At 52.2% G+C, this 16,453-nt stretch overlaps 1 protein-coding gene and 1 long non-coding RNA gene across 4 annotated transcripts in view; both read left to right on the forward strand.

Annotated features, from left to right (window-relative positions):
* The first annotated feature begins 231 nt into the window (after positions 1–231).
* Positions 232–2,113, forward strand: LOC138847033 (uncharacterized). 2 transcript variants are annotated; one of them, XR_011384644.1, is made up of 2 exons: positions 232–313; positions 2,018–2,113. It is a non-coding gene; the product is annotated as an uncharacterized lncRNA (long non-coding RNA). The 2 variants fall into 2 exon arrangements; XR_011384645.1 differs by having other exon boundaries at positions 275–1,191.
* A 13,700-nt stretch (positions 2,114–15,813) lies between these two features.
* The window catches only part of LOC103348590 (rho GTPase-activating protein 44-like), a 63,768-nt gene continuing 63,128 nt past the window's right edge, over positions 15,814–16,453 (forward strand). For both annotated transcript variants that reach the window (XM_070064575.1, XM_070064574.1), the window contains exon 1: positions 15,814–16,016. In XM_070064575.1, coding sequence (XP_069920676.1) covers positions 15,964–16,016 — 53 coding nt within the window. In that variant the 5' untranslated portion in view covers positions 15,814–15,963. The remainder of the gene's footprint in view (positions 16,017–16,453) is intronic.

Below are 16,453 nucleotides of genomic sequence, written 5' to 3' on the forward strand. Positions count from 1 at the left end.
TGCGGACAAACGGCGCGGAAAGGAGCGAGCCGCCGGGAGAACCCACGAGAGGGGCTGGGTTCCACTCGGCTCAGCTGGCGCGGCTCAATGACGCCGCCCACGACGGCTGCCCAGCAACCTCCTTGCTCATTGGCGCCTCTGCCAATGAGGGTGATGCTCATTGGGCAATCTCCCCGCCCCTTCACCCGGCGATAGCGCTCATTGGAGGACTCTTTAGCTCCACCCACACCCCCCGTACGTTGGCCGAGGCACAACCTATACTGCGGAAGAGAGTACCGCAGTGCCTTCTGGGAAATGGAGTCCTCGATGCTTGGTACGACCCTGTTTCCTTGGGGCCGGTCACAAAATTTTATAACCATAATTAACTCAGGGTGGAAGAGCTATCAGGATGCTCAGCAAGGGGCGAAGGGCGGAGAATCCAGGCAGAAGAAACAAATGGGAGGTAACCCTCGGGACTCAGTGTCGTTCAACAATCCAACAGGTTTGAGTGAAGATGTTGTGAAGGAAATATTGCGGGAAAACGCACACAAAGGAGAACTCTGGGGCCTGGAGAAGGAACGAATGGGAGCTGCCAGCTGCAAGCGTCAGCCGCTGCATTTCAGGGAGGGGAAGGACGTAGAATAACATTTTAGTAAAGTTCAAGCAAAACTTGTTTAGAGAAACGTAAGTGGCCGGCGCCGCGGCTCACTAGGCTAATCCTCTGCCTAGCGGCGCCGGCACACCGGGTTCTAGTCCCGGTCGGGGCGCCGGATTCTGTCCCGGTTGCCCCTCTTCCAGGCCAGCTCTCTGCTGTGGCCCGGGAGTGCATTGGAGGATGGCCCATGTGCTTGGGCCCTGCACCCCATGGGAGACCAGGAGAAGCACCTGGCTCCTGGCTCCTGGCTTCGGATCAGCGCGGTGCACCGGCTGCAGCGCTGGCTGTGGCGGCCATTGGAGGGTGAACCAACGGCAAAGGAAGACCTTTCTCTCTGTCTCTCTCTCTCCCTGTCCACTCTGCCTGTCCAAAAAAAAAAAAATAAAATAAAAAAAAATAAAAATAGAGAAACGTAAGTGGTAAAATGCTCTATACAGAAAAAGGGATCAGGATATTGGTGACCTCTAGGGAGTAGAGACGTAGGCGTCAGGACGGCAGGGAAGATACTAGGACAGAAGGAGATGGGGACATAGACTCCTCTTCAGTTTCTCAAGTTGGTAAGGGTGCATGTGTGTTTCTTATATTATTGTGCATATTCAGAATGTCCATTACCTATATTTTGTGCTTAAAACATTTTCTTGGCCAGCGCCGCGGCTCACTAGGCTAATCCTCCGCCTTGCTGCGCCGGCACACCAAGTTCTAGTCCAGGTCAGGGTGCCGGATTCTGTCCCGGTTGCCCCTCTTCCAGGCCAGCTCTCTGCTGTGGCCCGGGAGTGCAGTGGAGGATGGCCCAAGTGCTTGGGCCCTGCACCCCATGGGAGACCAGGAGAAGTACCTGGCTCCTGCCTTCGGATCAGCGCGATGCGCCGGCCGCGGCGGCCATTGGAGGGTGAACCAACGGCAAAGGAAGACCTTTCTTTCTGTCTCTCTCTCTCACTGTCCACTCTGCCTGTAAAAAAAGAAAAAAAGAAAGAAAAACAAAAAACCTTTTCTTGTTGTTAAACATTCCTTTTTTAAAATATTATTTATTTGAAAAGTAGAGTTACAGACATGAGAGGGAGAGAGAGAGGTCTTCCATCTTCTGGGTCACTCCCCAGTTGGCCGCAACAGCTGGAGCTGAGCCCATCCGAAAACAGGAATCAGGAGCTTCCTCCAGGTCTCCCATGCAGGTACAAGCACCCAAGGACTTAAGCCTTCTTCTACTGCTTTTCCAGGCCACAGCAGAGAGCTGCATCGGAAGTGGAGCAGCCGGGACTCGAACTGGCACCCATATGGGATGCCAACGCTGCAGGCAAAGGATTAACCTACTGCGCCACAGCGCCTGCCACTTAAAGCATTTTCTAAATGAAAAAGTGTATCCATGTATTCCATTTTATCTGACAGGTGTTGGGAGCTGTGAATGGATATACTCGAACTTGAAGAACCCTGAATTACACCCATTAGAAAGAAAATAAAAGGAAAATAAATGGCAACAGAAACTCAGACACTCAGCTTGGGGTGAGATGGGACATCTCATGCTTGCTTAGTCTTCAGTGGAGGCCAAGAACTCACTGATGCCCAAGGGAGAAATGACAGTGCAGAGTGACTGAGGTGGGGACTCCTGCCAGGCAGTTGGTGATGGTCTGAAACACACCACTTTCGTGGGATGGCCCTCTACCAAGAGTGTAATGCAAAACCAGCGACCCCAGCCTGGCCGTGCACACAGTCCATGGTCAGTGGTTAACCAGCGGCAACGGCAGCCGCCTCTGCCTTTTGTGTCTACAAAGTCCGCATGCAACAGCTCCTCCTGTTCCTACAACTGCACAGTGCCGCATCCTTCTCCTCTGACCGTGTGTGTGTGTGTGTGTGTGTGTGTGTGTAATAGCTGCTGTGGATCATATCTGTGCAGTGCCAAGTGTTGTGTAGTCAGTCTAGGGTGAGAGTCCCTCCCTCCCTCATCAGCAGATTGAGGAATCAGTAAAACTACTGAAATCACAGACACGATAGCCCATCCTCGACTGTGGATGCACCTGCTCCAGCTTTCACTAACTGCTGGTTTCCTAAGGCGGCAGTGAGCGTCTAGGATGTAACTGCCTGGTGCAGACCAGCTTGCACTTCAGCTAGTGAGTGAGTGTGGACATCTTGTGCACCCTAAGAAAGGCTGGCTGACTGTTCCCCGAGGTGAGGTACCATCAGCCGTGCCCGTATCTGCCAGTTGGTCTCTGAGGCTGTCACTTGGGAGCAGTGACAACATAACATCCTAGCTGGTAGGTTCTTGAAGTCCACTCACTGGAGGTCAGTACAGAGCCCTTTGCTCACTGTACATAGCCACCGGCCATCACTAGCAGTGTGAGACCCTCATCCTGACACTATTTGGGAGAATGTCCTCAGGGCTTAGGCCTGGAGACCACCCTTTGTTTGTGGAAAGGAATGAGCCCACTACCTCGGGAAAGTTTCAAAACAGCTTCCCGGTTGCTGCCTAGAGATACTGTTCAGGCAGGAGTGGTGTTTCCTGGGCTGATGCTTCCCTTGCTGCTGTCCTGAGCTCTCCTGATTGGAAGTGCACCTCCATGGCATTCCGGGGATGGCTTTAGGCCAGAAGTGATGATTAACAAAACAAAGATGTAGGAGGAAGGGCGTTTGGTACTCAACTGCTTTCCCACTTGGAAACCCCTAAGCACCAATGGGCTTTGCTTGGCACTACAGCTTACTGTCCTAGCACCCAAAGGCTGATCTTGTGATCAAGGTATTTGAGGGCCTCACCTGGCTGTAGACAAGATGAATTTACTGGGTATAGATCCCCACACTGGGATGAGTGGCTAGCATTTCCAGGAGGAAGGGGTAGGCCACCTACAGGGTCAACCCCTGGACTCCTTTCCCCATAACCACCCGGAAATCTGTACCTCATGTCATCTTGTGGAGACCCATACAAACATGTGACTTTATGACTCCAGAAATAAAAATTATTGTTTTCACTTAATTTATTCAACCCATCTATTTACAACTACCGCTTTTTGCTTGTTTTTGTATAGGAGTCATGATGCTGCTTTTAAAAATCCTGTATACCTATTTTTATTTGAAAGGCAGACAGACAGAGGTCTAACAGCCACTGGTCCACTCCACACATGCCTGCCACATTCAAGGCCAAATGCAAGAGTCAGCAACTCCATCTGGGTATCCCACGTGGGTGGCATGGACTCAAGCACTTGGGCTGTTACCTGCTGTCTCCCTGGGTGTGAGTTAGCAGGAAGATGGATCAGGAGCAAAGCACTAGGGACTGAAACCAAGCACTCTGATAATGGCAGGTGGGCATTCCAACCAGTGTCCTAACCATGTCCCCATACACCTGCCCCGGGTCTTCTGACATCAGCATTTCCGGTTGGGCTCTTGGAGATCCTCTAATGAACTCTTGCTCATCTTGGAGAGACAAGAGTTAACTAGGCTTATCTGGATTGTATGGAAGGTACTATTGGGCTGTGAAATGATGTTAGACTTTTTTTTTTTAATTTTTAAAATGTTATTTATTTTCGTTTTATTTGAAACGTGGAGAGATACAGATCTTCTATCCACTGATTTTCTCCCCAAATGTCTCCAATAGGAAGACTAGGCCAGGCCAAAGTCAGAAGCCTGAAACTCCATCTGATTCTCCCAGGTAGGTAGCAAGGACCCAAGTACTTGTGCCATCATTGGCTGCTTTCCAGGGTGTGCATCAGTAAGAAGCTGGATCAGAAGCAGAGGAGGGAGGCCAGCACTGTGGCTCACTTGGTAAATCCTCTGCCTCCAGCGCCAGATCCCATATGGGTTCCGGGTTCTAGTCCTGGATGCCGCTCTTCCAACCCAGCTTTCTGTGTGGCCTGGGAAAGCAGTGGAGGATGGCCCTAGTCTTTGGGCCCCTGCACCTGCATGGGAGACCAGGAGGAGGCACCTGGCTCCTGGCTTTGGATCAGTGCAGCTCCAGCCGTTGCAGCCATTTAGAGAGTGAACCAACGGAAGGAAGACCTTTCTCTCTGTCTCTCCCTCTCTCTGTCTGTAACTCTACCTCTCAAATAAATAAATAAATAAAAAAATCTTTAAAAATTAAAAAAAAAAGAAGCGGAGGCAGTGGGACTCAAACCAGGTACTCTTATAAGGCTTGTGGGCACCCTAAGTGGAGACTTGAGCTGCTGCACCAAACACACACCCCTGATGCTAAACTTCAGTTGTATATGATGTTTATAGAGGTCTGGGGTTCCTGGTGATAGCATTGATACCTTAGTGTAAGAGAGAGCCTTCCTCCTCCCTAAGGCCAGGAGGGCTGAAAGAATTGTTTATGAAAACTGGGGCTGGCACTGTGGCAGAGTTGGTAAAGCTGCCACCTGCAGTGCCGACATCCCATGTGAGTCCCTGCTGCTCCACTTCCAATCCAGCTCTCTGCTAGGGCCAGAGAAAGCAGTACAAGATGGCGCAAGTACTTGGGCCCCTGCACCCACCAGAAGAAGCTCCTGGCTCCTAGGTTCAGAGTGGTGCAGTTCTAGCCATTGTGCCCATCTGGGGAGTGAACCAGCAGATGGAAGACCTCTGCCTCTGCCTCTCTGTAACTCTGCCTTTCAATCAAATACATAAATAAATCTTAAAAAAGAAGAGGAAACCTTACTGTGCTTTCTAAAAATGCTATTACAAGGAAAGTAACTAAATATCCTTGTGGATTGCTGAACTGTTACACAAATCTTAATTATGTGTTTTTTTAAAGATGTATTATATTTTGCAGATGAATGGCAGAAGTAAAGAGAGAGAGAGAGGGCCAAAGAAAGATCTTCCATCTGCTGGTTTGCTGCCCAAATGACAGCCAAAGCCAGGAGATAAGGAACACCATCCTGGCTTCCCCGATGGGTGGCAGGGGCCCAAGCACTTGGACCATCTCCCACTATCTTCCCAGGTGCATTAGCAGGGAGCTGGATTAGAAGCTGAGCAGCCAGGATTCAAACCTGTACTCTGATATAGTTTATAGGTGGCAACTTAATCCACTGTGTTACAGTGCTGGCTCCGGTTTTAAGTCTTTTGCCACCAACAGTTCGAGGTCTTCTCTGGAAACATTTAGAATCAGAAAAAAACTCAGCAAATGTTTGTAATTGATTAATTAAGACAATAATTACACAATACTCAGTGAACTAATGAAATATATGGGGTTCTAGGTCTTATTTAAGTCAATATTGGTTTTATACCTAAATGTTTTGCCTTCTAGGCTTAAGGGAATTTTTTTCTTGAGATTTCTAGGGTTTACAACACTTTAGTAAAGTGTGTTTTTAAAAACACAGATGGAGGCAAGCATTGTAGCGTAGTGGGTAAGCTGCTATCTGCAACAGCGGCATCCCAAAGGGTACCAATTTGAGTCCTGGCTGCTCTACTTCCAATCCAGCTCCCTGCTAATGCACCAGGGAGAGCAGCACATGATGACCCAAGTGCTTGGGCTCCAGAGCCCAAGTGAGAGACCCAGAAGTTGTTCCTGGCTCCCAGCTTCTGTCTGGCCCAGCCCTGGCCATTGTGACCATTTGGGGAGTGAACCAGCAGATAGAAAATCCATGTCTCTCTTTGTCCCTACCTTTCTGTCTCTAACTGTGCTTTTCAAATAAAACTTAAAAAAAAAAAAGATAAACATGTGTACCTTTCCTTCCTACTGAATACCTTCGAAGTTCAAAAACTGTTTATTATCATCTTTTTTCTGTGTGCAAAGTGATTATTTGCATAAATTCATTAAGAACATGTTCTCTTCATGATAGAATACAATTTGAATCATTTGGCATATCTAAAAATATCCTCAGGGAGCCAGCACTGTGGCACAGCAGATTAGGCCACTGACTACAATGCCACTGGCATCCCATAATGGATGGAGTGCCAGTTGGAGTCCTGTCGCTCCCCCTCTTCGTGGAGGAATGACACAGGACCCTGCGCTGTTCTTTTGCCTGCTCGGCCCTCCCCGGGTTTGCTGCTGGTTCTTCCCGGGTTGGCTACCGTCCCTTCCACCTCCGTGGAAGGGCGGTTCCCCCTGCCACTTTCCCCACTTCCGCGGGGGAACGGCACACCGCCGGCCGGCTCTCTCGGGGGCTGCACAGGTGTTCCTTCAGATAGATGTTCCCCTTAGATGTTCCTGGTGCATGGTGTCTCTCTCCTCCTTTATAGTCCTCTTCCACCAATCCCAACTCTGCTACCCACACGCCGAGTACGCTGCTCTCCTCCAATCAGGAGCAAGATCAGCTCCTGCAGCTCAGTCAATCAAATTGGCGAGAGGCAGCTGCGTAGAAGTTGTTACTCCCTTCTCAGCGCCATATTGTGGGAGAGCAGATGCATAGAATAAGTCTTAATTCCAGTAACTTAGTCTAGTCCGAGTTGCTCCCCACAGAGTCCTGGCTGCTTCACTTCCAATCTAGCTCCCTGCTGATGCACCTGGGGAAAGCAGCAGATGACCCGAGCACTTGGCCCCCTGCCACCCACATGGGTGACCCAGATAGAGTTTCAGGCTCCTGGTTTCAAGTTGGCCTGGCCCCAGCAGCCATTTGGGGAGTGAATCAGTGGATAGAAGAGATCTCTCTCTCTCTCCCTCTCAGTCTGTAGCTGACTTTCAAATTTATAATATTTATGTGTATATATATATATATATACACAGAATGCCAGACTTCAAGGACTCCAAGCCTTACAGTGAGTAAACAAACTGTAACTTGTTAGCAGATCGTCAAACTTCAAAAGATGAGGTACTATACTTTTTAAGAAAAAATTGAAGTCTGACATAGTTTTCCTGAAAGTTCTCTGAGATCACTACATAGTAAATCAACTTTTCTTGTACTAATGCAAACAGTCAAGTATAATGTACCCGCTATTAGGCTGTAATTCTTTTTATTGCCTTTAAGAGGCACACTTGATTTTTTATGTTCTTGTTGGATTTGTTTTGGGTTTTCCTTTCTAGATTTTATGCCTGCTGCCTGTCAGAATTCTATAGACGTACAACTCCCAGCAAGACAATGCTGGGCCAGCATTGAGACGGTGACTCTCACCCACAGAACCGACGTGGTTTTACTAGGTAGCTAGTTTAGGTCCGAGGGAGCTGGAAGTCTCTGGAATGCTGTCCCTTTACCCATCAATCAAGGTGTTCTCTTTCCCAGGATGCACCTGTTTCATTCAGGCCCTAGAAGGGGAGACACCATGAAAATCTGGATATTAAGCCCCATGTGAATTTATGGAAGTATCATAAAGTCCCCAGGTAGCTTCCTGCATACAGAGACACACCTCCTACCTCATAAGAGCAAGCATCAGAGGTGAGCACTCTCTGTCACCATGGACCATGGCTGAAGGTGATATTCAGGCTTTCTACACCTCTCCCTGTGGGTAGCTCTCTGGCCCACTCATAATGGGTATTTCTCAGTGTGGGGCAACCCAGACTTGCATGTGAATCTATGTTTTCTCTCTTACTGTTAAATAAATCCTGTTTCTATTTGTGTACCTTACAGATGTCTGCACTTAGAAAGCTTCTATTTGGGGCTGGTGATGTAGTATAGCAGGTAAAGCTGCCACCTGCAGTGCCGGCATCAATATGGGTGTCGGTTCAAGTCCCGGCCACTCCACTTCCCATCCAGCTCTCTGCCATGGCCTGGGAAAGCAGTAGAAGATGGCCCAAGTGCTTGGGACCCTGCAGCCACATAGGAGACCTGGAAGAAGCTCCTGGCTCCTGGCTTGGGATCGGCACAGTTCTGGCCGTTGTGGCCATCTGGAGAGTGAACCATCAGATGGAAGACCTCTCTCTCTCTCTCTCTCTCTACTTCTGCCTCTCTGTAACTCTACCTTTCAAATAAATAAATACAATTTTTTTAAAAAAAGGTTATCTTTGTGTGAACCAGGAACTTGAAAAAGATTAGAATATACCCATGTCAACAACAGAATGAAAAAAAAAATTTATAATGGATTCCAAGTAAAGTTAGTTTAAGAACACATCCTCTTAAAACCCCTTGGTTGCTCAAATGCTGCTGAAAGGTTTGTTGACAAGACTCTTGGTTGTCAGTCACTTCCCATCCCTCCAGAATACAGGACCAGATCAGACTAGCAATCTGGGTAGATCCAACCAGAATGAAGGCCAAACAAAACCGAGCTACGGGATGATTAAGCAGCGATGTTTTAGAAAAATGATGACATGGGAGAATATAAAAGTGAAAGATGGGGCTGTCGTTGCGGCGTAGAAGGTTAAGCCACTGTCTGCAATGCCAGCATCCCATAAGGTTGCCAGTTCGTCTCAGCTGCTCCACTTCTGAGCCAGCTCCCTGCTAATGGGCCTTGGAAAGTTACAGGACATGGCCCAAGTGCTTGGACCCCTGCATACACATAGGAGACCTGGATAAAGCTCCTGGCTTCAGCTTGGAACAGCCCTGGGCTCTCATGATCATTTGGGGAGCAAACCAGTGGATTGAAAAATCTCTAACAAGCCTTTAAAATAAATATTTATTTATTTGAAAGAGTTACACACAGAGAGAAGGAAAGCCAGAGAGAAGGAGAGCCAGAGAGAGCCAGAGAGAGAGAGAGAGAGAGAGGTCTTCCATCTGCTGGTTCACTCCCCAACTGGCCACAATGGCCAGAGCTGTGCTGATCTGAAGCCAGGAGCCAGGAGCTTCTTCCGGGTCTCCCACGTGGGTGCAGGGGCCCAAGGACTTGGCCATCCTCCACTGCTTTCCCAGGCCATAGCAGAGAGCTGGAAGGGAAGCGGAGCAGCTGGGACTTGAAATGGCCCCCATATGGGATGCTGGCACTGCAGATGGTGGCCTTATCTGCTATGCCACAGTCCCAGCCCCCTATAATAAATCTTAAAAAAAAATGAAGTTAACTTGGAGTCACTGGTGTAAACCCGAAAGTGGAATACGTAAAGCTGAGAGGTTATGAAGGGCTCTTATGCATGACTGCCTGATAGTAACTATCACAAAAAGACTGCCAGAGTTAGAGGGCCATCATTTCTTTTTTTTTTTTTTTTTTTTTGACAGGCAGAGTGGACAGTGAGAGAGAGAGAGAGAGAGAAAGGTCTTCCTTCGCCGTTGGTTCACCCTCCAGTGGCCGCCGCGGCCGGCGCGCTGTGGCCGGCGCACCGCGCTGATCCGATGGCAGGAGCCAGGAGCCAGGTGATTTTCCTGGTCTCCCATGGGGTGCAGGGCCCAAGCACCTGGGCCATCCTCCCCTGCACTCCCTGGCCACAGCAGAGAGCTGAGAGGGCCATCATTTCAAGAGAGATGCCAACTAGATGTGATGCTTGGTGTTCTCGAACCGTATGTGAAAACCTATATGCAGCACCCACACTGGTGTTCCCAGACCTGAGAAGGCACTTTAACCTCACTGTATACACGAGGCAATTATTAGGACTAACAGCATAGACTCAGAAATCTTGGGAAAATTAAACACCCTGGGGCCAGGGCTATGGCTTAGCAGGTAACACCGCCGCCTGCAGTGCTGGCACCCAATTTGGGCACCGGTTTGCGTCCTGGCTGCTCCACTTCCGATCCTGCTCTCTGCTAAGCTATGGCCTGGGGAAGAAGAAGATGGCCCAAGTCCTTGGGCCACTTGCACCCGAGTGGGTGACTCAAAGGAAGCTCCTGGCTCCTGGCTTCAGATCAGCGCAGCTGCAGCCAATTCAGCCATCTGGATAGAAGATCTCTCTTTCTCTCTCATTGCCTCTTCTGCCTCTCTGTAACTCTTTCAAATAAATACATAAATCTTAAGAAAAAAATTAAACACCCCATGGCGTACTTTTCAAAGAATTTGGGCATTGTCGCAGAAGGCTGGCCAGCTTGGTTAAGAACAATAGCGGAGTGACTTACTGCAGGAGGCAGAGTAGTTAACTCTTGGGTGGGCCACTTCACTGTGCCCCGCCACTTCTAGATCATCAGGAGGTTCCTGGTTCACTTGCAGCCACTTGGGGAAATTAGACTGGAGGAGAGGAATCTGTAGGCAGTGAAGTCCCTGTTCATTGTCTTTGATGCACTCTTTATCAGGCCCCAGTATCTCCCTTGCCTTGCAGTTCCGTTGTAAAGAGTAACTCATTAAATTAAGGGAGGGACACAAGGGTAAAGGCAGAGCCAAAGTCTTTTGAGTCACAAGGACTCACATTGCTCTACAGCTAACATCTCATTGTTCAAAGTAATACCAATCCACCCTCAGACCCAGACAGACCGGAGCCCACTCTTGCCATTCCAAAAGAAACCCACTGACCAATCAAAGGCAGGCCACGGGCACTGTGCACCAACCAGGGGTCCACACATGAGCTGCTCATGGACTGCAGCCCACACTTTAAACACTAAGATTTAAGTCCTTTCCTTGGGGAGCCTGGGGATTGAGTCAGAGCTGTCTCATTCCTTGCTCTGCAGGTTGCACATAAATCGCTATTACAAAAGATATTTATTTGAAAGGCTGAGTCGCAGAGAGAGAAATGGAAGGAAAGACAGATCTTCCATCTGCTGGTTCACTCCTCAAATGGCAGCAACAGCCAAGGCTGGGCCAGGCCAAAGCCAGGAGCCAGGAACTTTACCTGGGTCTCCCACGTGGATGGTGAGTGCCTAAGCACTTGGACCACCTTCTGCTGCTTTCCCAGATGAATCAGCAGGGAGCTGGTTTGGAAGAGTAGCTGGGGCTAGAACCAGCACCCACACGGGATGCTGGCATTGCAGGCAGCTTAACCCGCTGAACCACAAGTGCTAGCCCCAGCAATCCTAACTTCTTCCATCCCCTCTCCCTCGCCTACCCTCACCCTCAGGCTGAAATTTGCTGTGTGTCCTGTGAGTGGACCATCTGGGAGGTTCTACAGAAATTCCTCCAAACACTTTTGCAGAGTTTTAAAACTTTATTGAAAATTTGTCACACATTCTGGTGTTCGGTTTAATATTTCCCCCATCTCTCGAAAGCTAGTGGAACTTCCTGTTGGATCTCGCTGTGTGGGTTCTCTGGTTTGCTGCGTGCAAATCTTCTTCTGCAGACAGTTCTGAGGAAGTGTTAAACCTTCCTTCTCATTCAGCCGTACAACACACTGGTTCTCTTGTTCTTTTGCGACAGAGAGCTGTCATGCCTTTCAGCCCTCGTTTGGAGATAATCGTTGACTTTTTCTGGACTCACTATGTGAGGCAACTTCCTGCGGGAACGTTCCAAGTCTTCAGCAGGTGAAACTAGCTTTTCCTCCAATATGAGAACTTGGCTAGTGGAGCCAGTATCACTTTTTTTTTTTTTTCCTGTTAAGACCTTTATGAACAGGTGCTTCAGTTTGTTGACTTTTTTTGGGAAAAAAGTCAAGTTGTAAACTTTTCTTACAGATTAAAGACAGTTATTAAAAATCTCAACTTGAACAGATGTGAAATAATTTTCAAACCTTAAAAGGTATACTTGAGAAAAACGAGAATTTGAAAAAAAAAAAAAAAACATCTTTAGCTAAAAATAATAAACACCGCGTGCCGCATAGAGAATGGAAATAGTTCTAGTAATCTGGTCAACTGACAAAAAGAAAAGAAAAAGAAAGAGATAAAGAAAAAAGAGAAAGAGAAAAACAAAAAGGAAAAAACATAGTGAGAGTTCGGGCTGTACTATCCCGCTCGCTCCATGCGCCGGAGTTCCACGTCCGTTCGTTGTTGGATGGCGATGGCGGACGACGGCGGCGGCGGCGGCGTGGCGCCCGCGGTCACTCAGCCTGGGCGGCGCCCGGCTTCTCGGCGGCTGGACTGGCGGCTCGGGTCTCCTGGCCGTCGCGGGGTTTGGAGGCGTCGGGGGGCCCGCGTGCGTCACCGCTGTGGCGGTCAGGCGGCTGCAGACCTGGGGCGTCCTCCTCGGGCCGGCTGGGGCGAGGCCGGGCCGTGCGCGCCCCCTCGGGCTGCACGGGAGGCTGGGGGCGCTGCGCTCGTCCGTGCCCGGGGGCTCCCCTCAGGCAGCGAGGGCACAGCAGCCCTCGGGGCCAGCGTGCTCGGGCCTGGCTCTCGGCAGCGCTCTGCGACCCCTCGCTGTCGCTGTCGCTGTCGCTGTCGCGGTCATGGCGCCCAGCGCGCCTCCGCCGCGGGTAGCGTCCGTAATGGCCGCGCTCCGGCGCGTACTGACTGCCTTGCACGGGAGCTCCCCCGGGGCCCGTCACGTTTGCCGCCTCGGCACCCTTCACGCCCTCCACCACGTCCAGCTCCACCGTCTCGCCGTCTCCCACACTGCGGAGGTACTTCCTCGGGTTGTTCTTGGTGATGGCCGTGTGGTGGACGAACACGTCTTCCTTGCTGTCGTGCCTGTGGATGAAGCCATATCCCTTTTTGACGTTGAACCATTTTACGGTGCCCAAAACCTTCCTGGCGATGATCTTCTTGTCGCCTGCAGGTGCCAGCCCTGGGAGGCCCTTGCCCGTGGTGCTGGTGGTGGGGATGGTGACCAGGGCTGGCTGCGGCAGCCAGGCCCCCGTGGGTCTTCTCGGGGCTCCCGGGGATCCCATGCCAGCCCGTCCACCTTCCTCATCGGCTGTCTCAGGGACCTCAGCACCTGCAGATGGGAGAAGATGGCCGAGCACTCCCCGCAGCTCCTGGAGTAACTTGTCCTGTAGATGTTGACTCTTGCGCTGCAGGGCTCGCTCTTCCGCGTGCGTCTGCTGCAGCGCCAACAGCACCGCATCTTGCTTGCGCTCGAATGCCAGCAGCTTCTCCGGGATGGACTGGAGCACACGGAAGAGCTGCTGTGCTGTTCGCTCTTTCTGCTTCAGCTTCTCCTTCACTGCGTAGCAGTGAAAGTCCCGCTCCTGGAGCTGCATCCGAAGGTTCAGGTTCGAGTCCTGTAAAGCCTTCTCCTTGGTCCTGGCTGTGTCCACTGCGAGCTCCTTCTCTTGGCGCAGTTTGTAGACCTCCATTTCTAGCGCTGACTTGCTTTCTTCTAGGCTCCTCACCGCTTGCCTCAGAGTCTTGTTTTTTCTCACTTTGTTTGCAAGGCGGTTCTTCAGAGAGCGCAGTTGGTCATTTTTGGCTTTAATGAAAAGGCCCTTGCCTGTCACTAGTCTTTGTAAAAAGTCTAGCTTCTTCTTCAGGTGTTCTATCTGAGAAGCCATCTCTTGGTGTTTGCGCATTTCAGGTTGGGCCAAGTGAGTGTCGTCGTCCTCTCTGTCTGTCACAGATGGTGTGGAAAGCTGTCTCAATGCCTTTCGAAGCTCCAGGGACTCGTGTTGGATACTTTGGGCTGGCCTTCTGGCTCGCCCTGCCCGGTCTTCCGTGTACTTCTCTCGATGTTGTGAGAGGCTGTGTTCTTGGAGACTCTCTAGAGAGCCTAGGAGATACTCCTTTCTCAGCCAGCTGTATTCTCTAGCCCAGTCCTTGCCAACGGAGAGTACTTGCTCTCTCTCCCAGGTGTACACTAGGAGGTGTTGCCGAGGATGAAGAGCGCCTTTGGTGTCAATGGACGCAGCTGCCGCAGAGTCCGTGCCCTGCGTCTCCACCTCTGTCACCTCTTGATGATGTTTTATCTCCTCCTCCAGAAAACCGTTGATGACCGTCAGCTGAGAGACCTCAGACAGCAGACTGGCGAGAGCCTTGAGCAGCTCACTAGGTGCACGTTCCCTCTGTCTTGCTTTCTCATTAATTAGGTCTAGTTCTTGTCTCAAGACATTCTCTGTATTTTTGGCAGCAGATACCTTGATGTTCAGATCTTGCACTCTGTCTTCCAGCTCTTGCATGTCCCTGGTGGATTTCAGTTGCTGGACCTGTTGTTTCTCCAGTTGGCTCTCTAGCGCCAGCTGCCTTGCCTGGAGAAGCTGGATTTCAGCCTCTTTCTCTTGTAAGGTGCGTTGGTACTGGGTGGCCTGCAGGTGGTTCCTCAGCTCTGCTGCCTGGTACGTTTCTTCCAGCTCTCTGCAGAGACTTCTTAGCCTCTCATCCTGCAAGGATTCCACACCCTTCCTCAGCACCCCCTTTGTAACGTCCGATAATTGGCTCCCGAGGGAAGCCACGTTGTCTTTCACGTGCCTCAGGGAGAGGCCTAAGCCGGAGCCAAGGCCACCAAGCCACGAGGACATTGCTGCGGGTCACAGAACTGACCTGGGTCGCTTCGGGAAAGCGTCCAGGGCAGTCGGACAGTCCCGCCAAGTGTCGCCGCCCCAGCGCGCGCTGGGGGCTTATATAGGGCAGAACCACAATGGGCCTTATTCTCCATCACAGGGCCTTGCCCGGAGAGCCCAGGCCGCGCCCACCGGCCTCCGCCCCGTCCCCCCAAAGCCTGCTGGCGCCGTCGGCCCTTGGCCCCTGCTCCCCAGCGCCAGGCGCTGCCGGCACCACACCGCGAAAAGCCCCCAAATAAAAGATCTTTCCCAGAGCGTGTGCGAGCCCCGGTATAAAAATACAGGGGCTGGCCGGTCTGTCGCCCCCTTCCCCGGCTCGGAATACCCACATTCCACATCCAAGCCTCTGGGTGGAGTCTAGGACCCCCTCCAGAGCCCAATTTCCTGCCCATGCGCAGTAGGGAGGCCGCCAGACCCCTGCCGCCCACGTGGGAGAAGGGACCGAGTGCCTGCCTCCTGGCTTCCGCCTGCCTGGCCCTGTTCTGGCTGTTGCAGGCTTTTGGGGAGCGAACCCTTAGCAGATGCGAGCCTTACTCGCTCGCTCGCTCTCTGCTCTGCCTTTCAAATAAATACATTTTTTTTTTTTTAAGGAGTAACACATGTCACCGTTCCCCTTTTCATTATTGCACTGAGTCGCAACATTGGTGTTCCGCAACCTTGTTATTTTCACCCCACAATCATTTGTTGAATGGAAGGAAGGTTTTCCCACGGTGAAACACAGCCATCTGAGCGGTACCTTCAGAGCGTACTGAAAGAGGTCTACACCCGCGCACAAGCCTGGCGCACGGGAGGCCATCGGCTGTTTCCGTCCCGGGACTAGCCCGCATCTTGGAGTTAGGGCCGCTGTTAGTGATTTACTCGTGTGTTGTCCTTGTGACCGTTGTTCGCGGTCTCCTCAGGGTGGTGGGTTTGAAATGATCGAACCCCACCGGACCGTATCGATCTATCGATCAGCTAACCACAAGGGCACCGAGTTGGGGCGCCACACGAGGCGCGGGTTCAGGGACCGAAAGCGACTAGAGCGGTGGTGGCGCGGTGAGGGGCCCCGGCGGGGCGGCCGAGGCTCCCAGGGCCGGCGCCCGGGCCCTCGCTCGCTCTCCTCCCTGGTTCGGCCTGGCTCGGCTCGGCCTCCTCACGGGCGGGCGGCGCCGCTGGAAGTGACGCGGCGAAGGCGGGGCCGGGCCGGGGAAGCCGCCGCCGCCGCCGCCGCCGCCTGGGCCGGGAAGCGATGTAGGAGCCGCCAGGCCGTCCCCTGCTTCGCCCGGCCCGAGCCCCGCGGGCTGCCGCCGCCGCCATGAAGAAGCAGTTCAACCGCATGAAGCAGCTGGCCAACCAGACCGTGGGCAGGCGAGTGCGCCGGGCCGGGGCGGGCCGGGGCGGGCCGGGGTCGCCTCGGGGTTGGGGGCGGGCGGCCCCTCCTCGGGCCCAGCGGCTTCCCGAGCGGCCTCAAGAGCCCCGCCCGGGGCCCCGCGGAGCTCGGAGTCGGGGGGCTGTGCCGCGCCGGGGCCTGGGCGCCGAGCGAGCTCCGGGCGGCTCCCCCGAGACGAGCCGGTCGGCCCGCTGCCTCCTCCAGGGCCACCCCTCGGGGCTGCGGGCTGCTCATTGTCCCGGCCCGGAGCAGCGTTGCCCTTGCGGGACTAGTAGACCCGATCCTTAGCTTCCCTCTTCGGGGGTCGAGTCTGCCCTGGCTCGCCGCCTCGTGCTGAACCTCCCCCGTCCCTTTCTGTGCCCAGCGCTGTGCAGAGGGGACTTGCCTTGCCAGCCCCTCCCCAGCCCCTTCTCCT

Source organism: Oryctolagus cuniculus, chromosome 19, assembly GCF_964237555.1.
Source record: "Oryctolagus cuniculus chromosome 19, mOryCun1.1, whole genome shotgun sequence".
Lineage (NCBI taxonomy): Eukaryota > Metazoa > Chordata > Mammalia > Lagomorpha > Leporidae > Oryctolagus > Oryctolagus cuniculus.